Source organism: Bombus vancouverensis, chromosome 16, assembly GCF_051014615.1.
Source record: "Bombus vancouverensis nearcticus chromosome 16, iyBomVanc1_principal, whole genome shotgun sequence".
Taxonomy (NCBI): Eukaryota; Metazoa; Arthropoda; class Insecta; order Hymenoptera; family Apidae; genus Bombus; species Bombus vancouverensis.
The window spans coordinates 4,223,836-4,242,176 of NC_134926.1; the positions used below are offsets into that span (position 1 = coordinate 4,223,836).

The window sequence follows — 18,341 nt, forward strand, 5'->3', positions numbered from 1 at the left end:
TAGGCTCACATACTCTGGCCTCTCGACTGCCACTCCTTAAAATATAAAACCGTATATAGGCGCTCTTGGATGTAAACAAACCACAAAAAGATGGCGTACACGGTGTTTTCTAATTCAGCCGATCTCCAATCAAAGCTATTCTACGATATTACAATATGTACGTTAGAGCAGGGCTCTTATAATTGGATTTAATGTATTAGTGGACGTAGCACTATAAGATATTTAGGTGAGGAAATGTATGCTCGACAATACCGAGACAGACTCTCGCGTTATGCTTAGACTGCCCCGATAGGCGTTAGAGTTAGACTTAGTAGTTGACTTTTCCAACGATGTAGAAGAAGTGAAGTTGAGCGACGATGCTGTGTTGGATGAAAGCTAGTGATGGGTGTGTCTAGCGCACGGGATCATCAGATTTGTTCACGCCATTTTAGGTCAGGAAGCGAGGGCAGTATACATTGCCTCGCATTGGACAGACGAAGGTTGGTGGACTAGGAAGAGTCTTAACCCCGCCCTCTATAGAAAGTTGCTAGTAGGAAGCATCGTACGTGAGAAAAACTAACTTTACCGTGTCAAGCCGTAGTAAACAATAGTCTTTGGAAACTGATTTAGAAAAGACATTTGTTGGGTCTGAAGGACCTTAGCAGGCAAGTGACTCGAGTTTATGACGGGTGCTTAAGGCTATTGAGGGTACGCCGTACGGAAGAGACGGACATCTGGTGTCCAGTCTTTTATAATACCAATACAGTCGCCTTGTTTCAATTTTTCCTACAATGATCGTTATTTGAATAATTTATTAACAATAATAATTATAATTATAATAAATTAGCAATTGCGATGTTTTTAGATTTAATTGTCTTCCTCCTTTCTAAATTTCAGATACGCGGTATGCGGAACAGGAGACAATCAATTAAGAATAGTAAGTTTAGGTGTTGGTCCTGAAGAAAAGTACCAAGTGTCGCATTCTCAAGAAATTACTTGTCTAGTAGTTACTCCAGATTCTCAGTCACTGATTACGGGCTCGAGAGACATGAGTTTGAAGGTTTGGCAGCTCGCTGGCGGCAAATTATCTCAGGTTTATACATGTTATAATAATAACTTTAAATTCCTATATTTAATTTAAAAAAATCTTTGGAAATGATTATTTAATTGAATTAAGAAAAGCCATTTATTTATTTATGATTATTCGCGCCAGCAAAACTTTTTGCTGCACCGAGGACAGAGATAATAAAATGTCATTAGAAGCTGAAATTGAAATGTTATTTTTTCCCCAGGTGTACCAGACTAAAGCGATACTTTGTTAGAAACTAAACGGACTAAATCCTAGTCGTCGTACTTTCTTCTTTTTTCCACTGTCTTTCTAAGTAACAGGGAAGAAAAATAGTAAGTAGGAAAAAAAAAACACGAAAGGAAAACGTCTCTAAGGTAAAGCTCTAAATTACAAATTTCTCGTGTCTGACGCAATAAACATAAATATATATATATATATATATATATATATATATATATATATATATATATATAAATATAGGTACACATATTTATATCATTATTAGAGGAGAAATAAATTAACTTTACTTATTTTCATCCCCCATTCCCAACCTTTTTAGGGATCATTTTTAACAAAGATTATAAATAAATTACTTCGATGTACCTTACTTGTATCTGACGAAATTATTGTCTTTTATAAGTGAACAATAAGAATCAACCATTTTTTGTGCAGAAAAGATGTTTGTATTTATCAGTTTAATTATTAAATTTCATTTAAACAGAAAATATTTTGGTCCTTGTAAATAATTACCCTCTAGTACAAGAGTTGCGGCTAATAGTAATTTAAAATTAGTTTTTCAGTTGTTTTTGATAATAATCCGAAACGATTTGCCATGCTTTTGGCACCATGAATCCTTCTGGTGGATTTTCCCCGGATTTTGCTAAATCTGAAATAACGGTATATTAATGTTTATTAGTACTGTTTTTTTTTATTATTATTTGGATGTTTCATAGAAATGTTTTTATATAAATCTTGTATTTATTCTAATGCGATATTTCGTATTTTTAATGCAATTTACATTTATAGTTGGCAATTTAATTCATTTTTTTTTTTTAGATTTTTTAAAATAAGAAGTGAAATAAGAAATTGTTTTTTAAAATAATTTCATTGCTAATGATTCATTTCTAATGATTTCATTAATAAAATAGGCAAGATAGGATATACAAATTAATTACAGGAAGATTTAGAAGAAAAAGAAAAGAAACAGGTACATGAAAAAAATATAACTCACTTCGCATTTTAGTTCCTGATACGATAACAAAATCTTGCGATCGTTCCCGCTAGAAGAAAGCCATTTTTTTTTTTTCTATTGTCGTAAGCTGCCACTCTAAACGGTATGATTTTGAGATTCTGAAGACCCGGTGCCATCGACAGTACCCTCGAGCCGTGCGTTCCATCGTACAGATTTCCTAATTTTACAATTAAAGCGACCGCTGATTTATCACGATAATGAAATATCAGAATTCCTTCGATATAACAATAAAATTACTTCGCCCAATAAATCAAGAATAAAAGCGTACGATTTTTAATTTTTTATGCGAGTAATCTTAGGAATCAAGGGACAAGTGAAATTCGTCTTATCAGAATATTACCGTCCGGGGTTTTAGATTTGTCAGGATGCGGCAAACCCGCGGGATCGCGACCAACGATGAAGAAATTTGCCCCAGCCATCATTCTTCCTTTGGCGTGCCATTGCACCTAAAATAAAAATCGCAAATTTTAAACAATTCTCAAATTTAAAATATTTATATCTCTTCGAAATACTACGCTTCTCTTATTCCATCAATTTTAATTGTTGATTAATTTTTTGGGGAAATAAATAATACCTCTGTAGGGCCAGCATAAAGCATCGGGCTTGGAAAAATAGCGAGGATGGTGTCTTCGTGCAATACACCCTCCTCGAGAACACTTTCGTGTTGGTTTATCCGAACTGATAATGGTATGTCGTCTTCTTTCGTCCATCCTCCCAGAGGATGCAGTAGAAGAACTGGTTTCTTACAACCACGTTTCTCCACGAGGTGTCTTCTCGTATCCTGGTATTAATTTGAATAATAATTACATTAAAAGAGAAGAAGAATAGGAATTTTTGCGCAGGAAAAAGTAAATGTCGTAATTGATTGGATTTATTGGACTTTCTTTAACCCTCAACTAGGTTCTTATCAAAATAATGGAAACTTAATTAATTTTGCTTCGTATCGAACCTCCTTTAAAGCAAATAATTTTATCTTTTATATTATACTTGAAATTTGTTGTTTTCGATGAGAACTAACCTGCATTAAGAGTGCGTGGCCATTGTGAATCGGATTTCTCAACTGGAAGGCGAAAACAGCATCCGCTTCCATTTCTCTGCACTTTTTACGAATTTCGTTTGGCGTGAGCCTGTACTTGTCGAGACCATCGTTCCACTTAATCCTTTCCAGAACTTCTAATTCTCCTCCAACCAGCCAATCACCCGATTCGTGGATCATTCTGACGTAAGGATGTCCAAGGTCGTTTGTACCAAATTCTCTGCTACACCTGTTGCAATGTTTCCGATTTATTTTCACATAAGAGGAGACTAACTACTAACTAGAAATAATAATTTACTGAAAAAACATAATCGAACCTTTCTTCTTTTCGGTGAGCGAAAAATTCTGGTCTCCTCAGAATTGCGATATCTTGACCGTTGTACTTCAAGGTCAGTGCCGGTGCTGTAGTATAGCTTTCCTTCTGCTCTGTGCTAACCGGAAGCACGATAGGTATCGATTGATTAATCACGTCCCCATTTTGTTTGATAGTTTTGAAGTGTTGACACTTGAAAATAACACACACACACGCACATTTTATTTGTTATCTCGTTAGAAAAATCTATCTCTATTCTACAACTTTTTACCTTTACAAACTTAGTGTTTCATAATTAATATCGTCCAAAGATAGAACTCGTTTCTCTATGCTTAAATCTCATGCAATTCGTTAATCAAATTTTAATTACGCACCTGCAAATATTGGTACTCCCTCATGAAACCTGTGAGCGGAGCAGCCCAACCTTCAGCGAGTACTTGAACCCATTGTAAGTCAACCTTACTGATGTTGATACCTTAAATTGAGCATATTGATTTGAGGAATTAGGCAATTATCAAGTACTATATATCAAATGGAAATTGTTTACATAAAAGTTTATCTCTTTGTCAATTGGAAACATCAATTTGGAAAAGAACTTTCTCTATCTTATCTGTGTGTATCGTAGCAATTTATGAATATTTGATGTTTCGCATGTGAATTATTTTAGCCGGAAATGTTTGCGTGCCACAACATTCTATGACACCTCCAAATCTTTATATTTTCGTAATTTCGTAAGCAAATTACATGATGTCAGAAATAAAGAACCATCCACGTGTTCTTCAGCCACAGCGTAGTAGCCACTTGCTTGTCCAATCAACAAAAGACAAGAAAAAGTGGAATTATTTTGCAAACGAAAATACAGAATTAAAAAAATACAGAATTAAGTGAGAAAACATTTGCAACGTACTCGGAAGATTCTCCGCCTCTTTTCTCGCCTCCTCTATCTTCCTCTCCTCGACGAACAGTTCCTGAACCTGCTCTCGAGTCTTGGGAAGAATTCCCTGGGTCCTCAACAACTCGATCACCATTCTCGTCGAGGTCTGCAAATTATGAAATTCCGTATCCACGATGAGATCAGGAGTTTTGGGCGTTTCATATTCCTGGCCGATGCCTGTGAAGCTTTTAATCATCCCTTTTCTAGCTTTCTCGTAGAGGCCTTTCACGTCTCTGGCTTCGCACGTCTGCACGGAAGCTTTCACGAAGATCTCGAAGAACTTCAAGTTAAAATCTTCGTGTATCTTCCTCACCAGCCTTCTGTCCGCCTCGAAGGGCGAAACGAAGCTGCAAATGGTGATCACACCGCAATCAGAGAACAATTTTGCTACTTCAGCAGCTCTTCGCACGTTCTCTTCGCGATCTTCTTTCGAGAAGCCCAGGTCCCGGTTTAATCCGTGACGAAGATTATCGCCGTCCAGGCTGTAGGCTGGCAGTCCCTGCAAAAGCAAGTTTATATGATCCTGAAGCGTTAAAAATTATGGTCCGATCGAGAGTCTGGCAATTTGCAAGTTTCGAGATATGGCAATTTGAGAATTTCGAACTTTAGAGCAAAAAGTTTACTTGAGAAACCAGGTAATTTTCCAGCTCGAACGAGATGGTCGTCTTGCCAGCACCGGACAGCCCTGTCAACCAAATCGTACAGCCACAAAATCCTTTGAATTTTCCATAGGCTTCCCCTCGTCTCTCCCTCAACACTTGGTGTAATTGTTTGATCACATTCGTCGCGAGAACCTGCAAATATTTCAACGCGGGACGTTTCAAAGCGACGTATCTTTTATTTGCTGTTTGAAATTTTCAAGTAAATTAGGAGATCAATACACTTTATCCGATTTAGAGTCATCGAAATATTACTGAAAATAATTAATTCGACGGTTGATTATTTTACATACGACTGGATAAATCATTAAAAATGCGTGTGTTATTATACCCGATTATTCTTCTGTGTATTTCGATTTTCCATCGAAGATTTCGTGTATATCCCCATTATACCCCATTATTATTGTTATTTCATATACTTTTATATAATAATAATTATTATTATTGTTACTAGACTATCGTTAAAAGAAGTTAAAAGATTATACGTATCAACGTATAATTACGTGTATTAATCATGTCTACATCGCTTAAAGTAGATTAGGCAACTTAGGCTATTGATTCAAATACGAAAGTGCTACAAACGATTTTAGAAATCACCGATTCACGTGTGGGTTTCACGTTCATTTTTCTTCGCAAATGAAGAAAAAGAGAACGCGTGAAGAATAATTGGTGACTAGTTTCGCAATAATGTAATTAGCATATTTTCGTAAAGTATGTTGAAAAAATGTTTCGAAATCCTGCTGCTGACCGAGCAATAAAAAACAGGGCAAATAGGTTCGGAATATCTGTAAATGATTTAATTGCTAGAAATATCATTTTATTTAATTTTTATTTATTTAATGTCAATGCGAACGCGACGATACAAATGCAATATATTCGATGTACAAATTATTTTGTTTCTCAAGGAAAGGGAATAGCTTTGTGATCTATTTCTTGCTATTAATTTTTCTCATAATTAATTTGGGATGTTGCAATGAAAATTATGTTTGTTATATTTATGATTCAATGAGAGAAGATTAGATTTCAATTATTCGAACTATATATAGTTCACGTTTATCCTAATTGCTTCAACGACTGTATTCTTGACAGAGCACCGTTAAATTCCTTGTTATCTACGTACCAGTAATCTTATTCATCATACTAATCACGTTTATGCACTGTACATATGTCCTATGAAAAGTGAATTATCTAATGAAAATAAATATTATGTTTTATATATGTTTATAACATATATGGTATAATTAATAAATTATGTTATAATTATATTATAAATTATTATATAATTACATTATAAATTATTATATAATTATATTATAAATTATTATATAACTATATTATAATATTGTCACGCACGCGCCACAAAGTAGACTAAAACTACCAATAGCGCGAGTGGGCGTTCCAATTTGAAATTTAAATAAATTTTAATAATTTGTATAGAAACCAAATTCGAACCTCGCAAGCCCGACGGAATAATCCGTCACATGATGACCCTTCCCCCCCCCCCACGATAGACCTAAATATAAATAAGCGTAGCGACATAAAAGAAGCGAAATAATTCCTTAATTTTACAGTAGTTAATTCTTCAGTTTTGTATGACTTTTTTTTTCATGTGACTTCTTGATAAAGCAAAACTCAGGAGTCTATATTCATATAACGCTTCTTTCTTTCTATTTTGAAGTGAAGATAGAATATGCTGACTAAGCGTTGCGGGGAAAAAGCTGTTAAATATTGTTTATTCCTTAATTCGTTCCCTTAAAACGATGCACAAATTGTGAATATTAGAGGCAATCCCAATTGCTCAGCAATAATCTAAATCTAAATACGAATAACTCGAAGAGCAAGATCTAACGTAGACTCACGCGATTAGTTTTCCCATCGCATCCTTTGACTTCATTTTTCTGATCCATTGTTGTCCAAAAAGCTCCTCTTCTATTACTGCTATATATATATATATAGTATTATTCGAATTCAACACGATATTAAAATCAAGTGAAACACCAAACTTTCGTTCAGTAATCTCTTGGAAATGTAACGAATTAACGATAACGACTCGCGTGGGTGTACTGAGTACCTGGTGATACGTGTTCTTTCATATATCATCGGTAACACGTATTGCTCGTGAGAGGGGAGAAACGACACATTCATACTCTCTTGTTCTCCCGTTGCTTTTTTTCTTCCACGACCCTGAATAAAGGAAAAACTCGTGCCGCTGGAAAAACTCGAGGACAGCGAAATTTCTCGTTTCGTAATTGAAATAGTTCAATGATGTCGGCGTCTAATTTTCAGTAGTCAGCGATGTCTAGAAGACAACTTGTCGGTTATCATAGAGAAAAGAATGAAAGTTATATAATGAGTAGAAATTATTCCGATTTATATTTGGATACCAATAATTGTCGTCAATAAAACATATATGGTATAATTAATAAATTATGTTATAATTATATTATAAATTATTATATAATTACATTATAAATTATTATATAATTATATTATAAATTATTATATAACTATATTATAATATTGTCACGCACGCGCCACAAAGTAGACTAAAACTACCAATAGCGCGAGTGGGCGTTCCAATTTGAAATTTAAATAAATTTTAATAATTTGTATAGAAACCAAATTCGTATCTCACAACCCCGACGGAATAACCCGTCACATGATGACCCCCCCGCCCCACGATAGACCTAAATTTAAATAAGCGTAGCGACATAAAAGAAGCGAAATAATTCCTTAGTTTTAGAGTAGTTAATTCTTTAGTTTTGTGTGACTTTTTTTTTCATGTGACTTCTTGATAAAGCAAAACTCAGGAGTCTATATTCATATAACGCTTCTTTCTTTCTATTTTGAAGTGAAGATAGAATATGCTGACTAAGCGTTGCGGGCAAAAAGCTGTTAAATATTGTTTATTCCTTAATTCGTTCCCTTAAAACGATGCACAAATTGTGAATATTAGAGGCAATCCCAATTGCTCAGCAATAATCTAAACCTAAATACGAATAACTCGAAGAGCAAGATCTAACGAAGACTCACGGGATTAGTTTTCCCATCGCATCCTTTGACTTCATTTTTCTGATCCATTGTTGTCCAAAAAGCTCCTCTTCTATTACTGCTATATATATATATAGTATTATTCGAATTCAACACGATATTAAAATCAAGTGAAACACCAAACTTTCGTTCAGTAATCTCTTGGAAATGTAACGAATTAACGATAACGACTCGCGTGGGTGTACTGAGTACCTGGTGATACGTGTTCTTTCATATATCCTCGGTAACACGTATTGCTCGTGAGAGGGGAGAAACGACACATTCATATTCTCTTGTTCTCCCGTTGCTTTTTTTCTTTCACGACCCTGAATAAAGGAAAAGCTCGTGCCGCTGGAAAAACTCGAGGACAGCGAAATTTCTCGTTTCGTAATTGAAATAGTTCAATGATGTCGGCGTCTAATTTTCAGTAGTCAGCGATGTCTAGAAGACAACTTGTAGGTTATCATAGAGAAAAGAATGAAAGTTATATAATGAGTTGAAATTATTCCGATTTATATTGGGATACCCATAATTGTCGTCAATAACACATAAGGTCACAGTGTCTCTCGTCTTTGTTCGTCAACAAGTGGGGAACAATGTTGCCCACAAGTATGTAAGTTTTTTGAACAAGTTTGACGATTCACGACGCGATGCATTTGAGATTCTATCGAAGCTGGACCTGATCATTCCGACGAATTCTTCGTATTTCATTGTGCTAAATCGTGCAACATCGTTATTACGAGGCAAGCAACAGGTCCGGACGTTTATTGAGTTTAGAAATATTCTATTCATGTTATAATATACTCTATTCATGTTAGAAATATTCTGATTCGGTGTAAACGCCGTGCCAGTGTCACGGTGGTCGTGAGAACGCAACGAAAGTATAATTATATCTCACATACCTTGGCCAGCAAAATGGTGGCTAAGCAGTAATAGAAACCCTATGTGACCGGCATCCAGCGATAGCCCCTCCACAGGAGCCGGGTCCTTGATATAAAAAAGTACCTCTCGAGTCGTTGCTCAACATTCTTTTCTGTGCTGTTTGACCATTCTGTATCGTTACTCTGTCAGTGTTCAATAAATTTTCTAATAACAATCAAAATTTAAGTACGAATTTCTCACCTTGCGTGCGGAACGTGAAATTACCCCGAATCGACGTGACAAATTTGGCGATCCTGCCAGGATCCATTCATCGCATCAAGAGGAAACTTCAACGGGAACTCTACGGATTCTACAGCGAAGGACCACGGTCACCTCCTTGATCAAAAGAAAGATCTGCAAAGAATCTCGGTAAGCTGGCTTTCGTACATTATCGAAACCGTAAGCCTGAAATACGTTCTGAAGATAGTGACTCTTCTTCCGCCGAAAGTGCCATATTTCTCAGCATGAACCCAACTGACAAGAGTACCGCTAAACAAAACGAACTAATCGCTACCCTGATTGAACAATTTAAAAGCCTAACTTACGAGTTTAGAATCTTTAGAAACAGCACCAATCAAAACATTAAAAACATAAAGGAATTTGCGGAAACTAGCGATAGAAATCGCTCTAAAGAAATACGCGATCTTGCAAAAACCATGGAAATAAAATACGACACCGAGACTGAAACCGCTGCTGATAACGTAACGGATGACGAAACTGATGGACCGAACACGTCACAAAGACCACGAGCCGCATCTAGCCGCGCCGCGATTAAACCAATAAACAACTACAACAAAGATCGAGGGCTCGAGGCAGATAAGGCCATACGAACTGTCGAGACACTACGAGGTCGAGATGACGTAGGCGTTGAAGATTTCATCTTATCGGTCCGCAAAGCAAGAGCTAGGTGCAAGGCAAGTGACAGAGAGCTATTATTAGATCTCATACTGATCGAAAAGATTACCGACAACGCGAAACGAAACATACGATATCTAAAAATCAACTCGTTCGAAGACTTATATTCATGCTTAAGACAACACGTATTAACACCAACAACTATTAGCAACTGTAGGGACAAATTAAAGAATTTAAAACAAGGGGCAACAGAAAGTGTACAATCTTTTAACTTCAGATTCCGACAACAGCTAAACGAATTAAATTATGCAGTCCAAAACGAAAACCGCACACCAACAGAACGACGCGTAGCTATAGATATTGAAGAACGCGAAGCACTTAAAACATATTTGCTCAACTTACGATACGAGATAGGACAGATGGTGGTATCTAGCGATCCAAAGAACCTGAACCTTGCCCAACAACTAGCAGCTGATAGAGAACAATGGTTACGAGAAGCAAATCGTGTCGCCAACCGCCCAAAGAATCAATCTCACAACACTACATTTGTATCCAAGCGAACTACTACCGATTCACAGCCACAAACTTCTGCTCAGCTACCTAGCCGACCATTAGACGACCGCATGAAACCGAAGTGTCCAAAGTGTTTACGAATTGGACACACAGCCGAAAAATGCTACTCTCGAAATTTTCCATTCGCCAGCCAAGGAAAGATTCCACTTCGAGTAAACCAAACAACGGAGAACCCAGAGGAAGCTTACCTCGAGTTAACTGCACCACCACCGGAAGATTACTATCAATCGTACTGCAACAAAGAGACGGAGGAAGAGCCAGATTCCTCATCGATACCGGAGCAGGAATCAACCTTATAAAAGAAAAAGCCTCACTAAACGTCCAAACTTCTAACCCAAAAACCTTCCTAATGGGAAGTGACAAACATACCACTAACAAAATTTGCAATTTAACCATGCTCAAGAAAAATCATCAATTCTACGTAGTCCCTAACAACTTTCCCCTAATCGAAGATGGAATAATCGGACTCCCATTCCTTACAAAGTATCAATACAGCGTCACTAACAATAAACTAACCTTAGACGAAATTATATTACCATTCCAGGAAACCGATAGCAAAAGAAAACCAGGCGAAACTCTAATCTCAGCCCAATACATCGAAGGAAAGCCCACAACAGTATGTTTCATCAACACTGGTAAGCAAATCTGTCACATTACAAACGAAATAGAGAAACCCGATAAACTAAGCCAAATTAATAAATTCGCACAAATAATACGTACCAAACATATTGATCCAGAACTTCGAGAACCCCTTGAGAAAATCCTCATCAATTACTTAGACGTTTTTAATATGGAAACAGACTCATTACCATGTACCAACTTGACAGAACATACAATCACACTCAAGACAGACAAACCTATAAACATCAAATCTTATAGACCGCCCGAATGTCATAAAAAGGAAATCGAGACTCAAATCAACGACATGTTAGACAAACAAATCATAGAACCATCGGACAGTCCATATAACGCACCAATTTGAGTAGTTCCAAAAAAATTAGATGCATCAGGCAAACAAAAATGGAGAATCGTTATAGATTTTAGAAAATTAAACGAGCAAACAGACCAAGACGCGTATCCTTTACCAAATTCGGACGAAATACTCGAGCACTTAGGCAAAGCTAAATTTTTCTCGGCCCTAGACCTCTCGTCAGGATTTCACCAGATCCCTATGGAGCAAAATTCCAAAAAATATACTGCATTCTCAACCCCACAAGGTCACTTCCACTATAATCGCATGCCCTTCGGCCTTAAAAACGCACCGGCGACGTTTCAACGTATGATGGATACCGCGCTACGGGGGTTAATAGGAAATAACTGTTTCGTATACCTGGATGACATTATAATATTCGGGAGCATCATCCAAGAACATAACCGAAATCTAGCCATTATACTAGACAGACTGCAAAATTTAGGATTAAAAATACAACCGGACAAATGCGAATTTTTGAAACCGGAATTAGAATACTTAGGACACGTAGTAACAAAGGAAGGAGTAAAACCTAATCCCAAAAAGATTCAAGCCGTGAAAGACTTTAAAACACCAAAGACCGCGACCCATATAAAATCATTCTTAGGACTCGTTGGATACTATAGAAAATTTATACGTAATTTTTCTAAAATCGCAAAACCATTGACAAATCTCACAAAAAAGGACACTCCATTCTATTGGACCGATAGACAACAACTTGCATTTGACACACTAAAACAAAAACTCTGCGAAGCCCCTGTACTACAATATCCAGACTTTGACAAAACATTCACATTAACAACAGACGCAAGTAACGAAGGGTTAGGAGCAATACTCTCCCAAGACGGACATCCATGCTGTTATATATCCCGAACTTTGAACCCTCCTGAAAAGAATTATTCCACAACCGAGAAAGAGTTATTAGCAATAGTATGGTCAATCAAAAGACTAAGACAATACCTACTTGGTAGAAAATTTAAAATTCAAAGCGATCGTCAAGCCTTGAAATGGTTAAAGAATGTTAAAGACCCCTCATCGAGACTCATGCGATGGCGTTTGAGACTCGAGGAGTACGATTATGAAATCGAATACAAAAAAGGAAAAGAAAATACAGCTGCAGATGCTCTATCCCGATTGTATCCTATCACTAATGAAGAAATCCAACCCAATGTAGAAAACCCGGACTATTATGACGAGTATATAGACTGGAAAATCAATATCACCCCAGCTCCGATAACTCAAAAACCTAACAGACCACACTTTAAACAAATTACAAAGACCGAACTGGGAGACTTTAACGAACAGCATTGGTTGCGTCAATTAACCAAACACTTTATTAAACACCGAACCGGACGCTTACAAATAGGAATAAACGACAATAGCTTCAGCACGTTAGAAAAGGTAAATATTCAACTCATGCTAAGGTTTCTAACAACTAGATTCCCTCAAATTAAATTAATATTTGGACAAGATCCGCCAGTAGACTACGATAACGAACAAAAACAAACGATACTACGCGAAAATCATAACGAATTAGTAGGACACTTAGGTATACACCGCACCGTGAAACGAATACAAGAGCACCATCACTGGACAAACCTAGAACAAGACGTTACAGAATTCATACAAAACTGCGAAACCTGCCAACGAGAAAAGCTAAATCGTATCAGGGCCAAGGAACAACCTATGATAACTGACACACCCCTTAATCCTAATGACAAAATCGCAATGGACATATTCGGACCTCTCACCAAAACCAAACGGGGCAATCAGTTTATCCTGTCTATCCAAGATCAATTAACCAAATATCTCATCCTCATACCCTTAAAAGACCAAACAGCCAACTCAATCATTAACGAACTTTTGGATCACTATGTGTACATATTTTCCGCACCAAAAAGTATTCTGACGGACATGGGACGAAATTTCGTATGTAAATTGATGGACACATTTGAAAGGGCTTTCAAAATCCGACACATAAAAACCACTTCTTTCCATCCACAATCTAACGGATCCCTTGAACGAACGCATGCCGTAGTAAAGGACCTTATTCGAACTTGTACGACCGACCGACAGAACGACTGGGATGAAAACTTAAAATTAATATGCATGGGATATAATACTTCAGTACACGAGACGACCGGACATACCCCATTCGAATTAACATTTGGACGACAAGCTAACATGCCATCCTCAATATCAACCACTCCTAGCCTAACCAGAGAACAATTGTTTAACCTCTGGAAAAATCGACACAACGCCTATATAGCTAAAGCAAGACGAGTTACCGAATCTAACAAAAGGCGATACCAGAGGGATCAAATGCGAAAAATTATTAAAACACAGACGATATTCCGAGTAAAAGATAAAGTATGGGTACATAACGATCACAAAACTAACAAGCTAGACCACGCATGGCTAGGACCTGCAGAAATCCTCTCATTCAATCCACCCACCTATCTTATCGAATATTCCAACGGTCACACGCAAAGAATCCACGGTAACAGGCTAAAACCCTACCTTTCAGGAAGAAGACCATAATATGGATCATCATAACACTCGAGTACATTAGAAGCGATCTAGAAGTAAAACCATTGAATTACGCCAACATATTCCTGGAACACATTGACAATTGCTATCTGTACAACGAACAAATAGATATCACCCTTATAGTAGGCCTTAACGATCCAATTGACCAAGTTAATAGATTACAACGCGTAATAGATTTAATAGACCGTCAATGTAAACCACCTTGCGCTTACACACCAGAAATAAGCAGCCTAAAATTTAAGTACAGAAATCTTCAAAACCTGACTCGGCAACTCAAATTATTATTGCGTTATAAAAGCAAACGCGGATTGCTCAATGTCATAGGCTCAGTATCCAAAACTTTATTCGGAACTCTCGACGAAAACGATTTAGAACTCATTAACAAGAACATCGATACATTATTTGATTCGAACAATAAAATAAAAACAATTCTTTGTAACCAAACCGCACTCATCAAACGCGTGCTAGACAATACCAAAACAAATCAACTTGAAAACTTAGCCAATGATATACACAAGATTGAAAACCACAATGAAAAAAACGAAATATTAGTCTCCCTATTAATTCAAACCGAATCTACCATATCAGAACTCCATATAAACATCGACGAAATTTTTAACACTGTTATGTTAGGGAAACAAGGAATCATAAACCCACAAGTTATAGAACCTGAACAATTCTTAAAAACACTTGACCAAATAACGAGACAAAACTTTATGACTAACCATATCGAACCTTCAGTTCAAAACTTTCAACTAATTCTAGATCTAAGCAAACTAAAGATATATATACAATTATATATACAATAACTGTGCCGCTTTTGGAAAACAATGAATGGAAAATAACTAAAATTTACCCGATACCTTCCAAACAAAACTCTGTATTCATTGCGCCTGTAATAGAAACTGATTTGATACTAACCGACTCAGAACAATACACCTTTGTCGATAGTCACTACTTAAACAAATATTGTAAACGAACGGCAATCATCCACATTTGTAAAAGAACTCAACCGAGTCACAATAGAATCAATTCACCTGAATGCAGATCAGAATTAATTACTAATCGACAGACGGTCAAAACTTGCCCGACTGCTGTCTTCAAGCTGGAAGAATTGACGTTCGTACCTTTGCAGACGGAAAACCATTATATTATTATTCCTGCGAAAAATGTACAAATCGACGTGTTGTGTAAGACACATAAAATCCTAGAAATTAGACAACCAAGCTTAATTAGCAGTAAAACCGGGTGCATAATCACATACGATCATAATATTATGAAAATAGGAGGATCACATAAAAATATCTCTTACGAAACCAAATTTAAGAATAGCATATACAGCTTCGAAGAAACAGATGTTCCAATATTAGAGAAAATATTAGAAACAGCTCCAAAAGTAACTCACAATTTTAACCAATATGAAGCCAACCTCGACACATTACAAACACAAATCAGTACCCTGCAATTTGCGCGACGCATAAATTCATTGAAGGAATATGGCATATCCACACTACAAATATTAGGAATCATAGCCCTAGGACTAGGAACAATATATGTAATGTACAAATGTAAACTTTTCGAATGTCTACGCCGATCACTTCCTAAAAATGTACGTATCAAAATACTCTGCCCTACCGCTCGCGTAAACAGGATCGATCAAACATCAACAGTACCAAGGACGGTCACCTTCCAAAATATCACCGAAGACGAAGATGAGGGGATCATTCAACTTGGAAGCCCCACCAGAGCCTTACGCTTTAGCGGAGCAAAGCGAAGCTAAGGAGGGGGGAATGTCACGATGGTCGTGAGAACGCAACGAAAGGATAATTATATCTCACATAATAGGCAATAAAGCAATCAAGGAACTTCCCACAAAAGGGATAGCACTCATCACATCGATTTTTAATGCTATCCTTCGCCTGGAACACTATCCTAAGGCCTGGAAAATCTCATTGATTACCGTCATCCCTAAACCCGGTAAACCGATATACGAAACCTGCTCCTATCGCCCAATCAGTCTTTTACCTACCCTGTCCAAACTATTCGAGAAGATGCTCACGAACCGACTCCTTCCAATCCTAGAGAACTTGAAAACACTCCCAGATCACCAATTCGGCTTCCGAAAACATCATTCTACAGTAGAGCAAATCCACCGCTTAACTCATACGATCAGCCAAACACTCGAAAAGAAAAAATATTGCTCAGCGGTTTTCCTAAACATCCAACAGGCATTCGACAAAGTATGGCATGAAGGGCTACTATACAAGATTAAAAAGATCCTACCTCACCCCTACTACTCCATCCTAAAATCTTACCTAACCAATAGACAATTCATGGTTAAATGCCTAGACGCCACTTCCGCAACATTCCCAATAGAAGCCGGCATACCCCAAGGTAGTGTCCTCGGACCCCTACTGTACTCCATCTACACTGCCGACCTACCTATATCAAACGATATAACAATAGCGACATTTGCAGACGACACAGCGCTATTAGCTACCCACGCAGACCCGGTAATAGCCTCATCCACTCTCCAGCGAAGTCTCGACTCCATGGAAAAGTGGTTTCACAAATGGGGCTTCAAAGTCAACGAAAAGAAATCCTCACATGTAACCTTCACGCTCCGAAAAAAAACCTGCCCCCAGGTCACCATCAACAATGCAACAGTTCCTAGCAGGGACACAGTCCGATACCTGGGCATGACCCTGGACAGGAGACTAACGTGGAAGACACACATCTCAGATAAAACGAAGCAACTAAAGGACAAACTAAAAAAACTCTATTGGCTCACGGGCCGACGCTCCAAACTAAACATACAGAATAAAATTACCCTCTACAAGACCGTAATAAAACCTGTCTGGACCTACGGAATCCAACTATGGGGAACAGCAAGTAACTCCAACATTGAAATACTCCAACGCTTTCAATCGAAAACGCTAAGATCCCTAATTGACACACCTTGGTATGTAACCAATGAAACAATACACCGCGACCTCAAGATACCCACCGTCAAAGAGGAAATAGCAAAATATAGCGACAGATATAGCAAAAGAATCAACAAACACCGAAACCCCCTAATCACTGGACTACTCGATACGACGGACCAGATTCGCAGGCTGAAGAGGCACTACCCGCTAGACCTAAACGTTAGATTCATTTAATTATCCAAATTAAGCATATGCACTTACTTATAATACTTATAAATAATACCTATCTATAATAAGTACTAACTTATTGTAAATAAACAGCCATGTCACTGCGCCACGCCAGAAAAATTACTGAAAATTCTCAACGCGAGAATCGATTGTAATTTCAACAAATAAATAAAAAAAAAAAAAAAAAAAGAAATATCTCACATACCTTGGCCAGCAAAATGGTGGCTAAGCAGTAATAGAAACCCTATGTGACCGGCATCCAGCGATAACCCCTCCACAGGAGCCGGGTCCTTGATATAAAAAAGTACCTCTCGAGTCGTTGCTCAACATTCTTTTCTGTGCTGTTTGACCATTCTGTATCGTTACTCTGTCAGTGTTCAATAAATTTTCTAATAACAATCAAAATTTAAGTACGAATTTCTCACCTTGCGTGCGGAACGTGAAATTACCCCGAATCGACGTGACACCAGCGTTTATCGAGATTGATAGGGATAACTGATCGCAACGAATTGGCCATACAACGTTGTTATGAAACAATAATTATTAAATTGTTACAAAGTTTCCCTTTATTTTATGAATATGAGAGAAACAAATTTATTAGTTTTAGGTTATTTGCAATAGCTAGCAGAAAGATTTTGAATACGTTACGAACGTACTATAGCTTCGAATCTTGTTCCTATTCCAGGTATTGTGGAATATTGATATTCCACGATTGGGCGTTGTTACACGTATAATTCGTGGCAGATTGTAGCAATTACAGTTTTCTTTCATGGCTGTTCTGGGAACTAGATTGTGTGGTTACTTGCAGTGTGCGTTTTATGGTTCACATTAGTGCAAGTTTAAAACTCAGTTAATATCCCATATACATGATACTATATACACTGTATATATTAAACTTTGTACTCACCTTTACGAGATTATATCTATTAGAATTTACGTAATGCCTTTAACAAATAAGCCAAGCAAGGGCGATGTCTATCTACTGGGGTTATTACTTAAGAAGACTTCTAAGTAGAGTTTTTTCCAGTTTTATATATATTTTATA

At 37.2% G+C, this 18,341-nt stretch overlaps 1 protein-coding gene across 1 annotated transcript; it reads right to left on the reverse strand.

Moving 5' to 3' along the window:
* Window positions 1-1,724: 1,724 nt before the first annotated feature.
* Window positions 1,725-8,490, reverse strand: LOC117154511 (bifunctional 3'-phosphoadenosine 5'-phosphosulfate synthase 2-like). Its single transcript, XM_076625418.1, has 10 exons — window positions 8,276-8,490; window positions 5,207-5,377; window positions 4,557-5,082; window positions 4,024-4,124; window positions 3,654-3,841; window positions 3,319-3,565; window positions 2,875-3,081; window positions 2,641-2,746; window positions 2,280-2,457; window positions 1,725-1,934 (listed from the first exon to the last, which is right to left on the reverse strand). Exons 1-9 carry the CDS (start codon window positions 8,321-8,323, stop codon window positions 2,288-2,290), a joined length of 1,764 nt encoding a protein of 587 aa, XP_076481533.1. The 5' UTR covers window positions 8,324-8,490; the 3' UTR covers window positions 1,725-1,934; window positions 2,280-2,287.
* Window positions 8,491-18,341: the final 9,851 nt, after the last annotated feature.

Excerpts from the sequence above, each read along its gene's own strand:
- LOC117154511 (XM_076625418.1), bottom strand. The coding sequence starts at position 8,323 with ATGGATCAGAAAAATGAAGTCAAAGGATGCGATGGGAAAACTAATCCC. Across the intron at positions 5,378-8,275 it reads GCGATGGGAAAACTAATCCC|GTTCTCGCGACGAATGTGAT; the intron begins GTGAGTCTTCGT and ends AAATATTTGCAG. Across the intron at positions 4,125-4,556 it reads AGAGGCGGAGAATCTTCCGA|GTATCAACATCAGTAAGGTT; the intron begins GTACGTTGCAAA and ends GCTCAATTTAAG.